General features: G+C 38.8%; 1 protein-coding gene across 1 annotated transcript in view; it reads left to right on the top strand.

Annotated features, from left to right (window-relative positions):
* Positions 1 to 15,715, top strand: part of SCMH1 (Scm polycomb group protein homolog 1) — a 183,645-nt gene that overhangs the window by 45,863 nt on the left and 122,067 nt on the right. Inside the window, 2 exon segments of the mRNA XM_035727089.1 lie at positions 11,083 to 11,151; positions 11,626 to 11,649. Coding sequence (XP_035582982.1) covers positions 11,083 to 11,151; positions 11,626 to 11,649 — 93 coding nt within the window.

The following is a 15,715-nucleotide window of genomic DNA, read 5'->3' as shown; positions in this document are numbered from 1 at the left end:
TACAGTTGACACTCAAAACAGGATAGAATATAGAATTTTAACTTCCAATATGGTATTTGTTTTGTTTTTATTTTGTTTTGCTTTATTTTACTACCAGTCAGACTATGGTAAAAGAAAGAGTGAAGATTCTTTAGGGCAACTTGGAAACTGGAGAGTGTTGCATGAGGCAGGTGCTCTAAAAGAATTACAGCCTCATTTGTCCTATGAACATGTGTGTTAGTCTGATCAGACTTTCTTTTTTTTTAAAGATTTTTTTTTTTTTTATTTATTTGACAGAGAGAGACAGTAATAGAGGGAACACAAACAGGGGGAGTGGGAGAGGGAGAAGCAGGCTCCCCGCTGAGCAGGAGCCCGATGTGGGGCTCGATCCCAGGACCCCGGGATCATGACCTGAGCCGAAGGCAGACGCTTAATGACTGAGCCACCCAGGCACCCCAGTCTGCTCAGACTTTCATAAAAAAACATGACTGGCTGGGTGGCTTAACCAACAGAAATGAATTTTCTCATGTTTCTAGTCTGGAAGTCCAAGGTCAAGATGCTAGCAGGGTTTGTTTCTGGTCAGGCCTCTTCTCAGCTTATAGACAAGCACTTCTTTGGCCATGTCCTCACCTGGCCTTTTTCTCTGTATGTGTTTGTGGAGAGAGAGGGAGGGGGAGAGATCTCTGATGTCTCTTTCCCATCTTATGAGGACAAATTAGGGCCCCACCCTTATGACCTCATTTAACCTTAGTTACCTCCTTGAATGTCCTATCTCCAAATACAGTCTCATTGGGAGTTAGGATTTTAACATAGGAATTGTGGGGGAGCACATTCAGTCCTTAACACCGTGTTAATGGATTTTTAGTATCTTTTGAGTTTTTGGTTTAACCTGGTTAGTTGGAAATTATATATATATGCAGTATTTGCCTGGGACCAAATGTAGCAAATACCTGTATTCTTGATTTCTGTGAATACTGGGGCTTAGTTAAATTAAACCTGTGGTACTTGTTATAAGGTACTACCCAACCCTGGGATATTCTAATAAGCAAAAAAGATTTATCTAAATGTCCTACTTTTAAAATAATGTAGCCAGATTGTAAATACTTAAGTCTCAGTACTTTAAGGGGTAATGAGTGTCCTCCTTCCTCCCACCCCCATTTTACAGATGGAGAAATTAACATACAGAGAAACTGACTTGTCAGAGGTCAGAGTAAGGTATTGGTGGACCCAGGGATAAATCCCAAACGTCTTAATTCCTTGACCAGTTTTAAGTCCATTGACTATGCAGCCTAGTGGTAAGTATGTTTTTACCCTTTTCTGGAGGTAAGAGGGATTAAGAGATTTAGCAAGGACTGACTCTAAGGAATTCCTCATTACTAATTATATCATTCATTATCCATTTCTTTTAGCCATGATGTCTTTTTTGTCATTTTTGTCATCAGTTTTTCAGGCCATGGAAGGAATTGGAAGTTTTACTTTTTAAATTCCTAAAGATATTTCTGTAACAGTTCAGCCACACTTGAGATTATTAAGAAAGAAAAATTATTATTATTTTAATGAATTTAATGAATTATTTAAGGAATTTGTTCTCTACATTAGGCACCCTGTTAGACATTTCGTCTAGCGTTTAAGTATTATTTAAATGTCACTAAAACTTATAGCCATTTCAGGAAGGTATGTATTCTTGCCATTTTTATAGTGTTAGTTTTAATATTGTGAGTTGAACTTAATAAAACATCTCTTAAGTTTCAGAGTTTAGATTCTAAAGAAAATTTTAGCTTTGTAGAAACTAAGAACCTTATCAAGAATCTTTAAATATAAAATCTCTATTTTAAGCATAGGTTTTGTGGTTTATTATGTCTTATCTCTTTTTTTTATCCTTTGCTTGGGATTTTCTGAGGTGGGATGATTTGTCTTATCTGAGATTAAGTTAAGCTTGCTCTTCACTTGACACTAAAATCATGAGAGTTTCTCTTAAAGCCTTTTCTTCTATCTCTACATCTAAATAGTTAGGATTCCTTTAATCACTAGGGAGGTTGAACAACTAAGCCATGTGAAAAGCAAGAGTGTAATGAGCCTTCAGAGCCAAGGTCCCATAGGCCATTAGTATATTCTCTCCTCTGTCCCTCACCTCTACTTCTCGGCCCATTGGCTTCTTTTTGCTCATTGTAGATCTACTTCCTCTATTATAGTGAAAAATACAGCCACTGACGTTGGCCACATTTTACTTCTCTGAGAATACCCCCTAACATGCCTCCTGCACACTGAACTACAGTTGCCCAGCATGGCACTGTCCAACAGAAACAGAATGCAAGTCGCATATGAGATTTTAAAGTTTCTAGGAGCCACATTAAAAAAGGTAAAGAAGAAACAGAGGAATTAATTTTAATAATTATTTTATTTAACTTAGTGTATCTAAAATACTATTTTGACACATAACCAATATAAAAATACATAATGAGCTATTCTACATTCCTTTTTTCCCTCCTCAGTCTTCAGAATCTGGTATATGTTTTACAGTTATAGCACATCTCAATTTGGACACCAAGTTTTGTCAGAAATACTTGATCTGCATTTAGATTTCAACAATTTTCAATTGAAAAAGTAGATTCTCATACCCAGTTTTATTCCAAACAAGATAGGGGGATGAGGTAACTGGGTGATGGGCATTAAGAAGGGCATGCAATGTAATGAGCACTGGGTGTTAACTGATGAATCACTAAATTCTACCTATGAAACTAATAAAAGGTTTTCCCCATAACCGTATTGAATGTCAGTTATGAATTTAAATTAATAAAAAATTAAAACAAAATTAAATATTTACTTCCTTAGTCATATTAGCCACATTTCAGGTGCTGCATATGGTTAGTGGCTACCATACTGGACAGAGCAAGTCTAACATAATGCTTCATAGCACCATTTCTTTCTTTACATTATTCCCTCTCTGTGATATACTTTTCTTATTACTCCATCCCCAAGACTCAGTTCCTTTTCCATGGTCTTAATTTCTCCTCCTACACTCTCCCCAGATAGAACTGGCTCCTCCCCTCTCCTCTACCTTCTGATCCCATGTGTACTTTTAATGTAGTACCTATAATACTTTATCACACTTACCTAGGTATCTTTCTCCCTCTTCTATACTGAAGGGAGAGTACCTTGTTATTTTTTGAATCCCCCATTACCTGGCACAGGGCTGGAACCTATGTGTAGTTAAAGAATTTTTGTTTAAAGAGTGAATGAATATAATTTCAATCTGGAAATAGGAAAGGCTTTAGAGGGTTATTTTGAAAATAGCAAATTGGAGGGGCACCTGGGTGGCTCAGTCAGTTAAGCATCTGCCTTTGGCTCAGGTCATGATCCCGGGGTCCTGGGATCAAGCCCTGCATTGTCGGGCTCCCTGGGGAGCCTGCTTCTCCCTCTCCCCTGCTTGTGCTCTCTCTCTCTCTCTCTCTAATAAATAAAAATCTTAAAAAAAGAAAATAGAAAATTAGAAATAGAATTTAAATGTCAAATTGAACAAGATTTAATAGGAAGCAGTCCACTGTCTTTTAAGCCTGTGACGTTGCATTCATTCATTCATTTCATGGACTTAGACACATGAGATATAAAGGAGAATAAGACATAATTTAAACTGCTAAATAGTTCATAGTTGGGATGTGTGCATGTGCTCAAACACACACAAACACGTGTACAAGATATGGATGCATTGCTGTCTCATAATATTGTTTGTTGCTTGGGAAATAAAACTCCAAGGTTGAAGAGGATCTTAGAAGTTTATGTAATTGATCCCTTTCCAACGCATAAATTCCTTCTCAGCTTTGAAAAGCTTCAGCATCTTTGGCGATAAGTGGTCATCCAGCCTTTCTGGTTGTACTCTTTAGGGGATGACTAACCCGTCCTCTGCAGGATAGCTCTCCCTGCCATGAAGTCTCATTCTGACATCTGCTTCCCTGCAGTGAGCGCTATTTCAAGTGCCTCCGGTCAAAAGATCACATTTTGTGGAACCTTTGGTTTAGAATGTCAGTGTCATGAGAAGCAGGAGTTTTTATCTGTTTAGTGATCTATCTTCAGTGCCTGACAAATAGCAGATAATAAATGTTTGTTGAATTAATAAGTCTGTAGAAACAGGATTCAGGCATTAATTCAATTCAGTTTTTTATTTGTGAACTATATTGCATATCTTTCATTACTGTTGCCTGACCAAGCCTTCCCCTCCATGGCACTGTTAAACTTTCTGGGCCCCAGATTCTTATTCTTCACCTGCAAATAGATATTGGTAATACCTGAGATGATCTATATGAAAATGCCTGGGGCTGGGCCTGGTATATGGTAATGATAGGTGTTAGTTGAATCTGAAATGGAATCGGTACGGCAACCTCTGAGCCTCCTGACATCCCAGAAATGCAAGTCCATTTTTTTATTAATTGAATTTTTTAAATTGTGGTAAAAGGGGCACCTGGGTGGCTCAGTAGGTTAAGTGTCTGCCTTTGGCTCAGGTCATGACCCCGGGGTCCCGGGATCGAGCCCTGCTTCACTTCGGGGCTCCTGTTCAGCTGGGGGTCTACTTCTCCCTCTCCCTCTGCCCCTCCCACTCATGCTCCCTCTCTTGCTCTCTTTCTCTCTCAAATAAATAAAGTCTTTTAAAAAATTGTGATAAAAGACATAAACTTGAAATTTACCATTTTAACCATTTTTAAGTGTACAGTTCAGTAGCATTGAGTACATTCACATAGTTGTGCAACCATTTCCACCATCCATCTGCAGAACTTTTTTCATCTTGCAAAACTGAAACTGAAACTCTGTACTCATTAAATGATAGTAAGCACATTTTTAATATTAACCTAAGTATTGAAATAGTAAATCTGTGTGGAACAAAATTCCAAAATCAATATATAAATGACTTCTCTGTCTGCAGTTTTAGATGAACTGTTTTTAATTATTCCTTACTTAACATGAATAATTGATATCTAATTATAGTGGATTCTGTATCTAAGTATCCATTTACATGTCAAAATTGTTTTGATGAAAGTTTGCATTTAAACATTGACTTCTTAATATGTGTGATTTTCTCACATTGCATAACTGTTTCTGAGTTTGGTAAAAAGACAAACTTTTTTTTTCCTGTTTTTTTTTTTCCTTTTTCTTTTTTTGAGTGCTTGCTGTGTGCCAAGCCCCACGAATACTGACTAGATTAGTAGCATTGAGCTCTGACACTGTGGAGCAAGTATAGAAGTGGGAGGTAGAGATCATGCTCCGCTTAGGGATGTTGCCAGAAAGCTATTATGAAGTAATATTTATCCTGGACCATGGTGAATAAATAGGAATCTCCCAAGTAGAGAAGTGGGGGGAAAGTCCAGATGCAGAAAACAGTGTGGCATGTTTATTAGGGATACAGTTAGGTTTTGATCTTTGAAGACTTTTAAAGGAATAATGACAAGTTTAATCTGTATTTTAGAAAATGAGTGCTCAAGTATGGATTGGAGAGGGATGAGGTCCCACACGGTACTGAAGTAATTGTTTCTGTCAGGCAGGTGAGAGAGAATGAAATCTTAAACTCGCAATGGGAGCAGAGGAGACGGTCCTTTCAGAGGGAGAACTGACAGATTTTGATAACTGGTTGGCTCTGGAGGACAAGAGAGGACAATTAAGGAGGACTCCAGGTTTCTGATTTGTCGCTTTTAACTGGGAGAGGAACGACCGGAGAAGAAATATACTGCCTGAGGAGAGAGAATAAAATAAAACTGGTTATTTAAAAATAGTAGCTACACATCATAATGTATTTTGAAACATGGCCATTAATCTTAGAATGCTTGAAAAATAACTGCTCCTTTTTTTGTGTGTGTGTGGAATTCTATCAGAGGCTGCATTCTGTTCATTTAAGAATTGATTCAAGAATGATTGATTCCCTAATCTACTGAGTAATTTATGGTGATGCTTAAGAATTAAGCAGTTTGTAATGCATGTAGTTGTCTCCTTTTCTTCTTTGGGGACTGCTTCCCAGGTTCCACTTGTTTGTGCCAGGAGTTTCAAATATTTCTTCTCAGAAGTTCATTTTTCATTGTCTTGTGGGGCCTTATTTGATGCCTTTCTGCCCAGTTAAGTTTGTTAATTATTTTGTTCATTTTGCTTCATCATTGAGTCTGGCTTTTGTTTTTTCTCTTTACTAGAATTTTTTTTCCTAAATTGTATTGGTTGCTTTTGAATTGTTTTATTAGTTTTATTTGTGATCTTATAACCTGCTTTCTATTTATTGTGGCTTCCTGAATCTGTTTTGTGTATACTGGTAGTTCATCTTTACATAAGCAATAGAAGAGTGAAAACTTGTACATAAGTGGAATATATATTGTATATTTAATTTTTAAGAATACATTCTAATTATAAAAATATTTTTATTTATTTATTAGACAGAGACACAGTGAGAGAGGGAACACAAGCAGATGGAGTGGGAGAGGGAGAAGCAGGCTTCCCTCGGAGCAGGGAGCCCAATGCGGGCTTGGGATCATGACCTGAGCCGAAGGCAGATGCTTAACGACTGAGCCACCCAGGCGCCCCTAATTATAAAAATAACTTTTAAAAAATTGTGAAAACTTTTATTTTTTTCTTTAAATTTTTTTATTGTTATGTTAATCACCATACATTACATCATTAGTTTTTGATGTAGTGTTCCATGATTCACTGTTTATGAATGAAACCCAGTGCTCTATGCAGAAACGTGCCCTCTTTAATACCCATCACCAGGCTAACCCATCCCCCCAAACCTGTCCCTTCTAGAACCCTCAGTTTGTTTTTCAGAGTCCATTGTCTCTCATGGTTCATCTCCCCCTCCTATTTACCCCCCTTCATTCTTCCCCTCCTGCTATCTTCTTCTTTTTTTTTTCTTAACATTGTTTGTTTCAGAAGTACAGATCTGTGATTCAGCAGTCTTGCATAATTCACAGCACTCACCATAGCACATAACCTCCCCACTGTCTATCACCCAGCCACCCCATCCCTCCCACTTCGCCCACTCCAGCAACCCTCAGTTTGTTTCCTGAGATTAAGAATTCCTCATATCAGTGAGGTCATATGATACATGTCTTTCTCTGATTGACTTATTTCACTCAGCGTAACACCCTCCAGTTCCATCCACGTCATTGCAAATGGCAAGCTCTCATTCCTTTTGATGGCTGCATAATATTCCATTGTGTATATATATACCACATCTTCTTTATCCATTCGTCTGTTGATGGACATCTTGGCCCTTTCCACAGTTTGGCTATTGTGGACATTGCTGCTATAAATATTGGGGTGCACGTACCCCTTCGGATCCCTACATTTGTATCTTTGTGGTAAATACCCAGTAGTGTAATTGCTGGATCGTATGGTAGCTCTATTTTCAACTTTTTGAGGAACCTCCATACTGTTTTCCAGAGTAGTTGCACCAACTTGCATTCCCGCCAACAGTGTAGGCAGAGAAAAAATTGTGAAAACTTTTAAATATAAATTCAGTTATACTCTAATATTTTTTGTCTCTGTCAGCAATTTTTTAGCTTGATCAAGTTTGTAATCTTTATTGATGATTTAGAGGAGAACAAACATGGCAGGTACTAGAAAGACAGGGGACATCCAACCAAGAGAAGGCAAACCCTTAGGATGGGACAGTGGCCAGTGTGACTGGACTGTAGTGGAAAAGGGAAAAGTCATATGGGGCGAGATCAGCCAAATCCTGCATAGCTGGACAAAGCACCCTTAACTCAATGGGAAGCTATTGGGAAGCCATCGTTAGGCAGATGAATGACATTATCTGTTTTGTGTTTTAAAATGCTCACTCTGGGGGTGCCTGGGTGGCTCAGTTAAGCATCTGACTCGTGATTTTGGCTTGTCATGATCTCAGGGTCCTGAGATTGAGCCTTCCCTCCCCCTGTCAGTCAGACTCCGTGCTCAGCGGGGAGCTGCTTGAGATTCTGTCCCACTCCTTCTTACCCTCCCCTCTCTCTCTCTCTCTTGCTCTCTCTCTAAAATAAACAAATAAATCTTTAAAAATAAATAAATAAAATGCTCACTCTAAGCCCTGTGGTGAATAGGTTGGAGTGGGCCAAGATTGGAAGCAGGGATTCCAGTTAGCGGGCTGTCATAATGGTCCAGGTAAGAGGGACAGTGACTAGAACCAGGGTGTGAGCCATGGGATGAGAGTGGTGGATGGGTTGGGGACATGGTCCAACAGAGCTCACTGAGTGATTGTGAGTGTGAAGGAAATAGAGGCATCAAGGATAACTTCAGGGATTTTTGGCTTGAGCAACTTGGTGATGGAGATGCTATTTACTGGTTTGGAGAAGACCAAAAGTGGAACAGATTGTCTTCCCCAAACCAGTAAATGGCATCTTCCATCACATATGATTTCATTTATATGTAGAATTTAAGAAACAAAACAAATAAGCAAAGGGAAAAAAAGAGAGAGACAAACCAAGAAACAGACTCTTAACTATAGAGAACAAGGTGATGGTTACCAGAGGGGAGGTGGGTGGGGGATGGGTGAAATAGATGATGGGGATTAGGGAGGGCACTTGTGATGAGCGAGCAATGGGTGATGTATGGAAGTGCTGAATCACTATACTGCACACCTGAAATTAATATTACACTGTATGTTAACTAACTAGAATTTAAATAAAAACCTAAAAAAGAAAAGAGGAACAGATTGGCAAGAGGTGGCATTCTGTTTTAGCCATGTTAAATTTGAAACGTTTGATTTGATAGTCTTGTAGAGATGGCCTATAGGTGGTCATATATATAAGCATGGAATTCCAAGAGGAGGCCAGTACTAGAAATATGAATTGGGGAGTGATCTCAGTGGAGTAGTAAATAGAAAAAGCCTGTTTGAATGAAGAGGTAATGTGAAGAAGTGAGGAGACAATGACTATAGACAACTCTTAAAATAAATTTCCCTTAGAAATAGAAGGATATAGCAGGGATATGTGGGATTAAGAGAGGGGAGGTGTTTGTGTGTTTATCTGGGTTTTTTTGTTTTATTTTTTTATTATGTTCAACTAGCCAACATATAGTACATTATTAGTTTTTGATGTAGTGTTCAGCAATTCGTTAGTTGCGTATAACACCCAGTGCTCATCACATCACGTGCCCTCCTTAATGTCCATCACCTGGTTACCCCATCCCCCCCACCCCCTCTCTTCTGTAACCCTCAGTTTGTTTCCCGAGTTGAGTCTCTCATGGTTGTCTCCTTCTCTGAATCCTTCCCATTCACCCTTCCCTCCCTTCCCCTGTGGTCCTCTACACTATTCCTTATGTTCCACATATGAGTGAAACCATATGACACTTGTCTTTCTCTGCTTAACCCATTTCACTTAGCATAATACCCTCCAGGTTGTCTGTTTTGATAGATGATGGAGCAGTAAGGATGCAGATGCAAATGGTCTGTTAGAAAAGAAATACTTGCAAAGTCCTTAAGAGGATGAGAGGAGATGAGATCTGGAGCAAAACTGGAGGGTTACCTTTTGATAAAAACAGACACTTCATGTGCAGCAGTAGGAGAGCAGTCAGACAGAATGAAGAGTGAGTGGATGGAGTCATTCACCAAACACTGACTGAGCACCTGCTACTATACTGTGCACGGGGGACAAACCACGAAACATGATCGGGTCTGTACCTTCCTGGAATGAGTGGCATATAGAAGGTTCCTATCCCTTATTTCTGTTTTCTCGGTGAACACTGAATTAACATCATCCCTAAGAGTGAAGGTGAGGGAGGGAATATTTGGAGTATGAGGAGAGAGAAAAATACATAAATTTTTTTTTTTGAAGGTGGAAAAGCAAACACAGCAGGGAAATGTGGTATGATTTCTAGATGGTGTTAAGTGGCATTTGAGAATTATGGCCGTGAGTTTAAAGTGAGACCAGTAAGTTTGCACTGTTTTTCTTTAGCACTTGGGAGCATTTGGGGTAGGCATGGTGCATAGGTGGATAAGTGGATTTAATGAGAGCTAAGACTGAGGCTTTGCTAGGCAAATTTGACAAAGAAGAAGTGGAAGGGAGTTAAGAGTGTTTGCCCAGGAGTGTTTTTAATGAGAGATGATGGAATCTGTGTTGGGTAAGAAGGGAAGTAAAAACATGGTGGATAATTGATGGTGAGAAAGTGGTAGGGTCAGTAGATTAATCTAAATTTTCAAACAGGGAAAATGTATTTCCATTATATACGTAACTTATCCTCTTTATAGAAAATTTGAAAATATATGAGATTAGAAAATAGGGGGGGAGTAGGACCACCACCTAACGATAACCAGATATTCATATTTGCTATGTTTGCTGCTTCTTTTTTTTTTTCCTAGTGATAGCTTTGTAAGGTTGTATTAGTTTGCTAGGGCTGCAAAGATTACAGACCTGGTGATTTAAACAGAAATTTATTTTCTCATGATTTTGGAGACTGGAAGTCAGAGATCAAGGTATAGGCAGGATTTTTTTTTCTGAGGCCTCTCTCCTTGGCTTGTAGATGTCCGTCTTCTCCCTGTCTTCACATGGTCTATTCTTTGTCCTGTGTGTGTCCAAATGTCCTCTTCTTGTAAGGACACCAGTCTTATCAGATTAGGGCTCACCCTAAGGATCTCATTTTAATGTAATTACTTCTTTATAGGGCCTATCTCCAAATACAATCACATTACAACGTCGGGGGGGGGGTGTGGTGGTGGACACAATTCAGTCCATAACAGGGGTGTTCTTTGTTTTCATAATTGTGATTATTCCTTGAATATAATTTTTGATCTGATATTTTACCAGATAACATCATACCTTAAACATTTTCCTGTTTCGTTATGTAGCCTTTGTAAAAATTTAACAGCTGCAAAATACTTTGTCATGTGATCGATGTACTGTGATATCTCAGTCTTCTGAATATTAGGTGCCCCCGCACCTTTTTTATTATTAAAAAAAACTAATGCTTTTTAAATAAAACCTTTTTTCTGTATTTTAGAGCATTTCCTTAGAATACAATCTCAGAATGAAATGATTCTGAGATGAATGAATTTTTTATCAAAAACCACGAATACATACTGTTAACTTAGAGAAGTACTGAATTTTGCATTTCCTTTTCACATGACTGTCTTCTCTCTTCCTGCAGTAATAGACTGGAATGATGTTAGAAAACACAAATATGGTCACCTTTCAGAGTCTGCATCCCAATATCAAGGTAAGGAAACAAAAACCTCTATGTAGCATGGAAAAATTTAATTTGACATCTCTTACCATGAAATGTTTGTTCTTAGAGGTCTGTGGTACAAAGAACTCACTGGCTAAAGCACAAGCAAATATTATAGTTTGTAGAGGTATCTTTCAAAAGCAGTTTGCTTTGTGTGAACCAGAAATCAGGAAACTTAGACTCTGAGTCAGATAATTCCAAATTAGCTTCACAGCTTTAGGCCTGATTGCTTGGCCTCCCTGCATTTCCAGTTTTTAAGACATTAGCCTTGGGAGTGAGGCAGAATTAGGTGGTATATTCCACAACTACTAATAACACACTAGTAACACACTCAGTATCTTTTAAAATGAGAGGGTTGGATTACACAAACTCTCAAGTCTTCATTTTACCCCAGAATGTCACCTTTCTATCATTTTGGTATGTTTGTCACAATGACTTATGCTGTAACATTTTTTTCTTTAATAGAAGCTACTGACATCCTGGAACTAGGTAAGATTTCTTTCTTGTATTTCTGTTAAATATGAGTCCTAACCAAACCGGAAATTAGAGTGTGACTAGGAAAAGAAAGCTGCGCTGTCTCATGGACTAGTGAGTCCTGTGCTCGCCTGCCTCAGGAGCCCGTGCAGCCAGTCCTCTCAGCTGTCAGGCCAAACCCTTCTTACCAGGAGGCGCAGACCGAGCTAACAAAGATGGGGAGGGGAGAGTAGTTAATTCCACAGAGTCCAAGGAGGACTGGGGGCCAACCCAAACTGGAAGCTACTCTTCATTCACTGAATCCAGAACTAAAACAAACCCCGACTGTCCATAAATCAGAATTTGGTGGGATTTTCCCAAAAGAAATTATTCATGAGATATTTTGAACCTGAAGTTTAACCTAAAGATTTTCTAAATTTTTTAACTAAATACAATCAGAAATATTAACAATTGAAATAACAAGAGTCAAACTGCTATTACATTTAGTTTTCATCCTGACAGAGTGTACCTCAGGCCTAGGATTTGAGAAATAATGTTAATGTTAATCATTCTTAATCAGCCTTCAGGATTTCTACATGTCTTCTTAGTCCTTTAAAATCTTTCTATATGTTACATAAGAATTAATATCCTAATGCCTTTATCAATTTTTGTTCAGATACTTTTATATATTTTGTTACTGCAACTTCACGTGTTCAGATCTATTATCATCACTGTCTTTTTGCTCCTCTTGCCTTTTCTTCCAGAAACATTACTTTTATTGCCCACTGACAGAAGATAGCATAGAACACTAGACTAGGTAGGAGTCAGAATTCGTGGGTCCTATGAAAGCCAGCTGCACTTAGGAACTCTGTGATGCTGATCCTTAGTTTTCTAACGTAGAAAATGGGGATAATAATCCCATTCTCCCTACCTCACAGGGTTTTTAAGAAGATTACATGAGCTAATGGATGTGAAAGCATCTTTTTTTTTTAATTTTTTATTGTTATGTTAATCACCATACATTACATCATTAGTTCTTGATGTAGTGTTCCATGATTCATTGTTTGTGCATAACACCCAGTGCTCCACGCAGAACGTGCCCTCCTTAATACCCATGACCAGGCTAACCCATCCTCCCACCCCCCTCCCCTCTAAAACCCTCAGTTTGTTTTTCAGAGTCCATCGTCTCTCATGGTTCGTCTCCCCCTCCGACTTACTCCCCTTCATTCTTCCCCTCCTGCTATCTTCTTCTTTTTCTTTTTTCTTAACATATCTTGCATTATTTGTTTCAGAGGTACAGATCTGTGATTCAACAGTCTTGCACAATTCACAGCACTCACCATAGCACATACCCTCCCCAATGTCTATCACCCAGCCACCCCATCCCTCCCAACCCCCACCACTCATCAACACTCAATTTGTTTCCTGAGATTAAGAATTCCTCATATCAGTGAGGTCATATGATACATGTCTTTCTCTGATTGACTTATTTCACTCAGCATAACACCCTCCAGTTCCATCCACGTCGTTGCAAATGGCAAGATCTCATTCCTTTTGATACCTGCATAATATTCCATTGTGTATATATACCACATCTTCTTTCTCCATTCATCTGTCAATGGACATCTTGGCTCTTTCCACAGTTTGGCTATTGTGGACATTGCTGCTATAAACATTGGGGTGCACGTACCCCTTCGGATCCCTACATTTGTATCTTTGTGGTAAATACCCAGTAGTGCAATTGCTGGATCGTACGGTAGCTCTCTTTTCAACTGTTTGAGGAACCTCCATACTGTTTTCCAGAGTGGCTGCACTAGCTTGCATTCCCACCAACAGTGTAGGAGGGTTCCCCTTTCTCCACATCTCTGCCAGCATCTGTCGTTTCCTGACTTGTTAATTTTAGCCATTCTGACTGGTGTGAGGTGGTATCTCATGGAGGTTTTGATTTGGATTTCCCTGATGCCGAGCGATGTTGAGCACTTTTTCATGTGTCTGTTGGCCATTTGGATGTCTTCTTTGGAAAAATGTCTGTTCATGTCTTCTGCCCATTCCGTGATTGGATTATTTGTTCTTTGGGTGTTGAGTTTGATAAGTTCTTTATAGATTTTGGATACTAGCCCTTTATCTGATAAGTCATTTGCAAATATTTTCTCCCATTCTGTCGGTTGTCTTTTGGTTTTATGGACTGTTTCTTTTGCTATGCAAAAGCTTTTTATCTTGATGAAATCCCAATAGTTCATTTTTGCCCTTGCTTCCCTTGCTTTTGGCAATGTTTCTAGGAAGAAGTTGCTGCGGCTGAGGTCGAAGAGGTTGCTACCTGTGTTCTCCTTTAGGATTTTGATGGACTCCTGTCTCACGTTTAGGTCTTTCAACCATTTAGAGTCTATTTTTGTGTGTGGTACAAGGAAATGGTCCAGTTTCATTCTTCTGCATGTGGCTGTCCAATTTTCCCAACACCATTTGTTGAAGAGACTGTCTTTTTGCCATTGGACATTCTTTCCTGCTTTGTCAAAGATGAGTTGACCATAGAGTTGAGGGTCCATTTCTGGGCTCTTGATTCTGTTCCATTGATCTATGTGTCTGTTTTGTATGCCAGTACCATACTGTCTTGATGATGACAGCTTTGTAATAGAGCTGGAAGTCTGGAATTGTGATGCCGCCAGCTTTGCTTTTCTTTTTCAACATTCCTCTGGCTATTCGGGGTCTCTTCTGGTTCCATACAAATTTTAGGATTATTTGTTCCATTTCTTTGAAAAAAGTGGATGGTATTTTGATGGGGATTGCATCGAATGTGTAGATTGCTCTAGGTAGCATTGACATCTTCACAATGTTTGTTCTTCCAATCAATGAGCATGGAACGTTTTTCCATTTCTTTGTGTCTTCTTCAATTTCTTTCATGAGTATTTTATAGTTTTCTGAGTACAGATCCTTTGCCCCTTTGGTTAGATTTATTCCTAGGTATCTTATGGTTTTGGGTGCAATTGTAAATGGGATCGACTCCTTAATTTCTCTCTCTTCTGTCTTGTTGTTGGTGTATAGGAATGCCACTGATGTCTGTGCATTGATTTTATATCCTGCCACTTTACTGAATTCCTGTATGAGTTCTAGCAGTTTTGGGGTGGAGTCTTTTGGGTTTTCCACATACAGTATCATATCATCTGCAAAGAGTGAGAGTTTGACTTCCTCTTTGCCAATTTGGAGGCCTTTGATTTCTTTTTGTTGTCTGATTGCTGTGGCTAGGACTTCTAATACTATGTTGAATAGCAGTGATGATAGTGGACATCCCTGCCGCGTTCCTGACCTTAGGGGAAAAGCTCTCAGCTTTTCCCCATTGAGAATGATATTGGCTTGTAGGTTTTTCATAGATGGCTTTTATGATATTGAGGTATGTACCCTCTATCCCTATACTCTGAAGAGTTTTGATCAAGAAAGGATGCTGTAATTTGTCAAATGCTTTTTCTGCATCCTTGAGAGGATCATATGATTCTTGTTCTTTCTTTTGTTAATGTATTGTATCACGTTGATTGATTTGCGGATGTTGAACCAGCCTTGCAGCCCAGGGATAAATCCCACTTAGTCTTGGTGAATAATCCTTTTAATGTACTGTTGGACCCTATTGGCTAGTATTTTGGTGAGAATTTTTGCATCCATGTTCATCAAGGATATTGGTCTGTAGTTCTCCTTTTTGATGGGGTCTTTGTCTGGTTTTGGGATCAAGGTAATGGTGGCCTCATAAAATGAGTTTGGATGTTTTCCTTCCATTTCTGTTTTTTGGAACAGTTTCAGGAGAATAGGTATTAATTCTTCTTTAAATGTCTGATAGAATTCCCCTGGGAAGCCATCTGGCCCTGGGCTTTTATTTGTTGGGAGATTTTTGATGACTGCTTCAATTTCCTTAGTGGTTATAGGTCTGTTCAGGTTTTCTATGTCTTCCTGGTTCAATTTTGGTAGTTGATACATCTCTAGGAATGCACCCATTTCTTCCAGGTTATCTAATTTGCTGGCATAGAGGTGCTCATAATATGTTCTTATAATTGTTTGTATTTCTTTGGTGTTGGTTGTGATCTCTCCTCTTTCAATCATGATTTTGTTGGTTTGGGTC

The sequence above is a fragment of the Zalophus californianus genome, chromosome 4 (genome assembly GCF_009762305.2).
Source record: "Zalophus californianus isolate mZalCal1 chromosome 4, mZalCal1.pri.v2, whole genome shotgun sequence".
Taxonomy (NCBI): domain Eukaryota; kingdom Metazoa; phylum Chordata; class Mammalia; order Carnivora; family Otariidae; genus Zalophus; species Zalophus californianus.
This window is presented reverse-complemented; position numbering and strand designations above follow the sequence as displayed.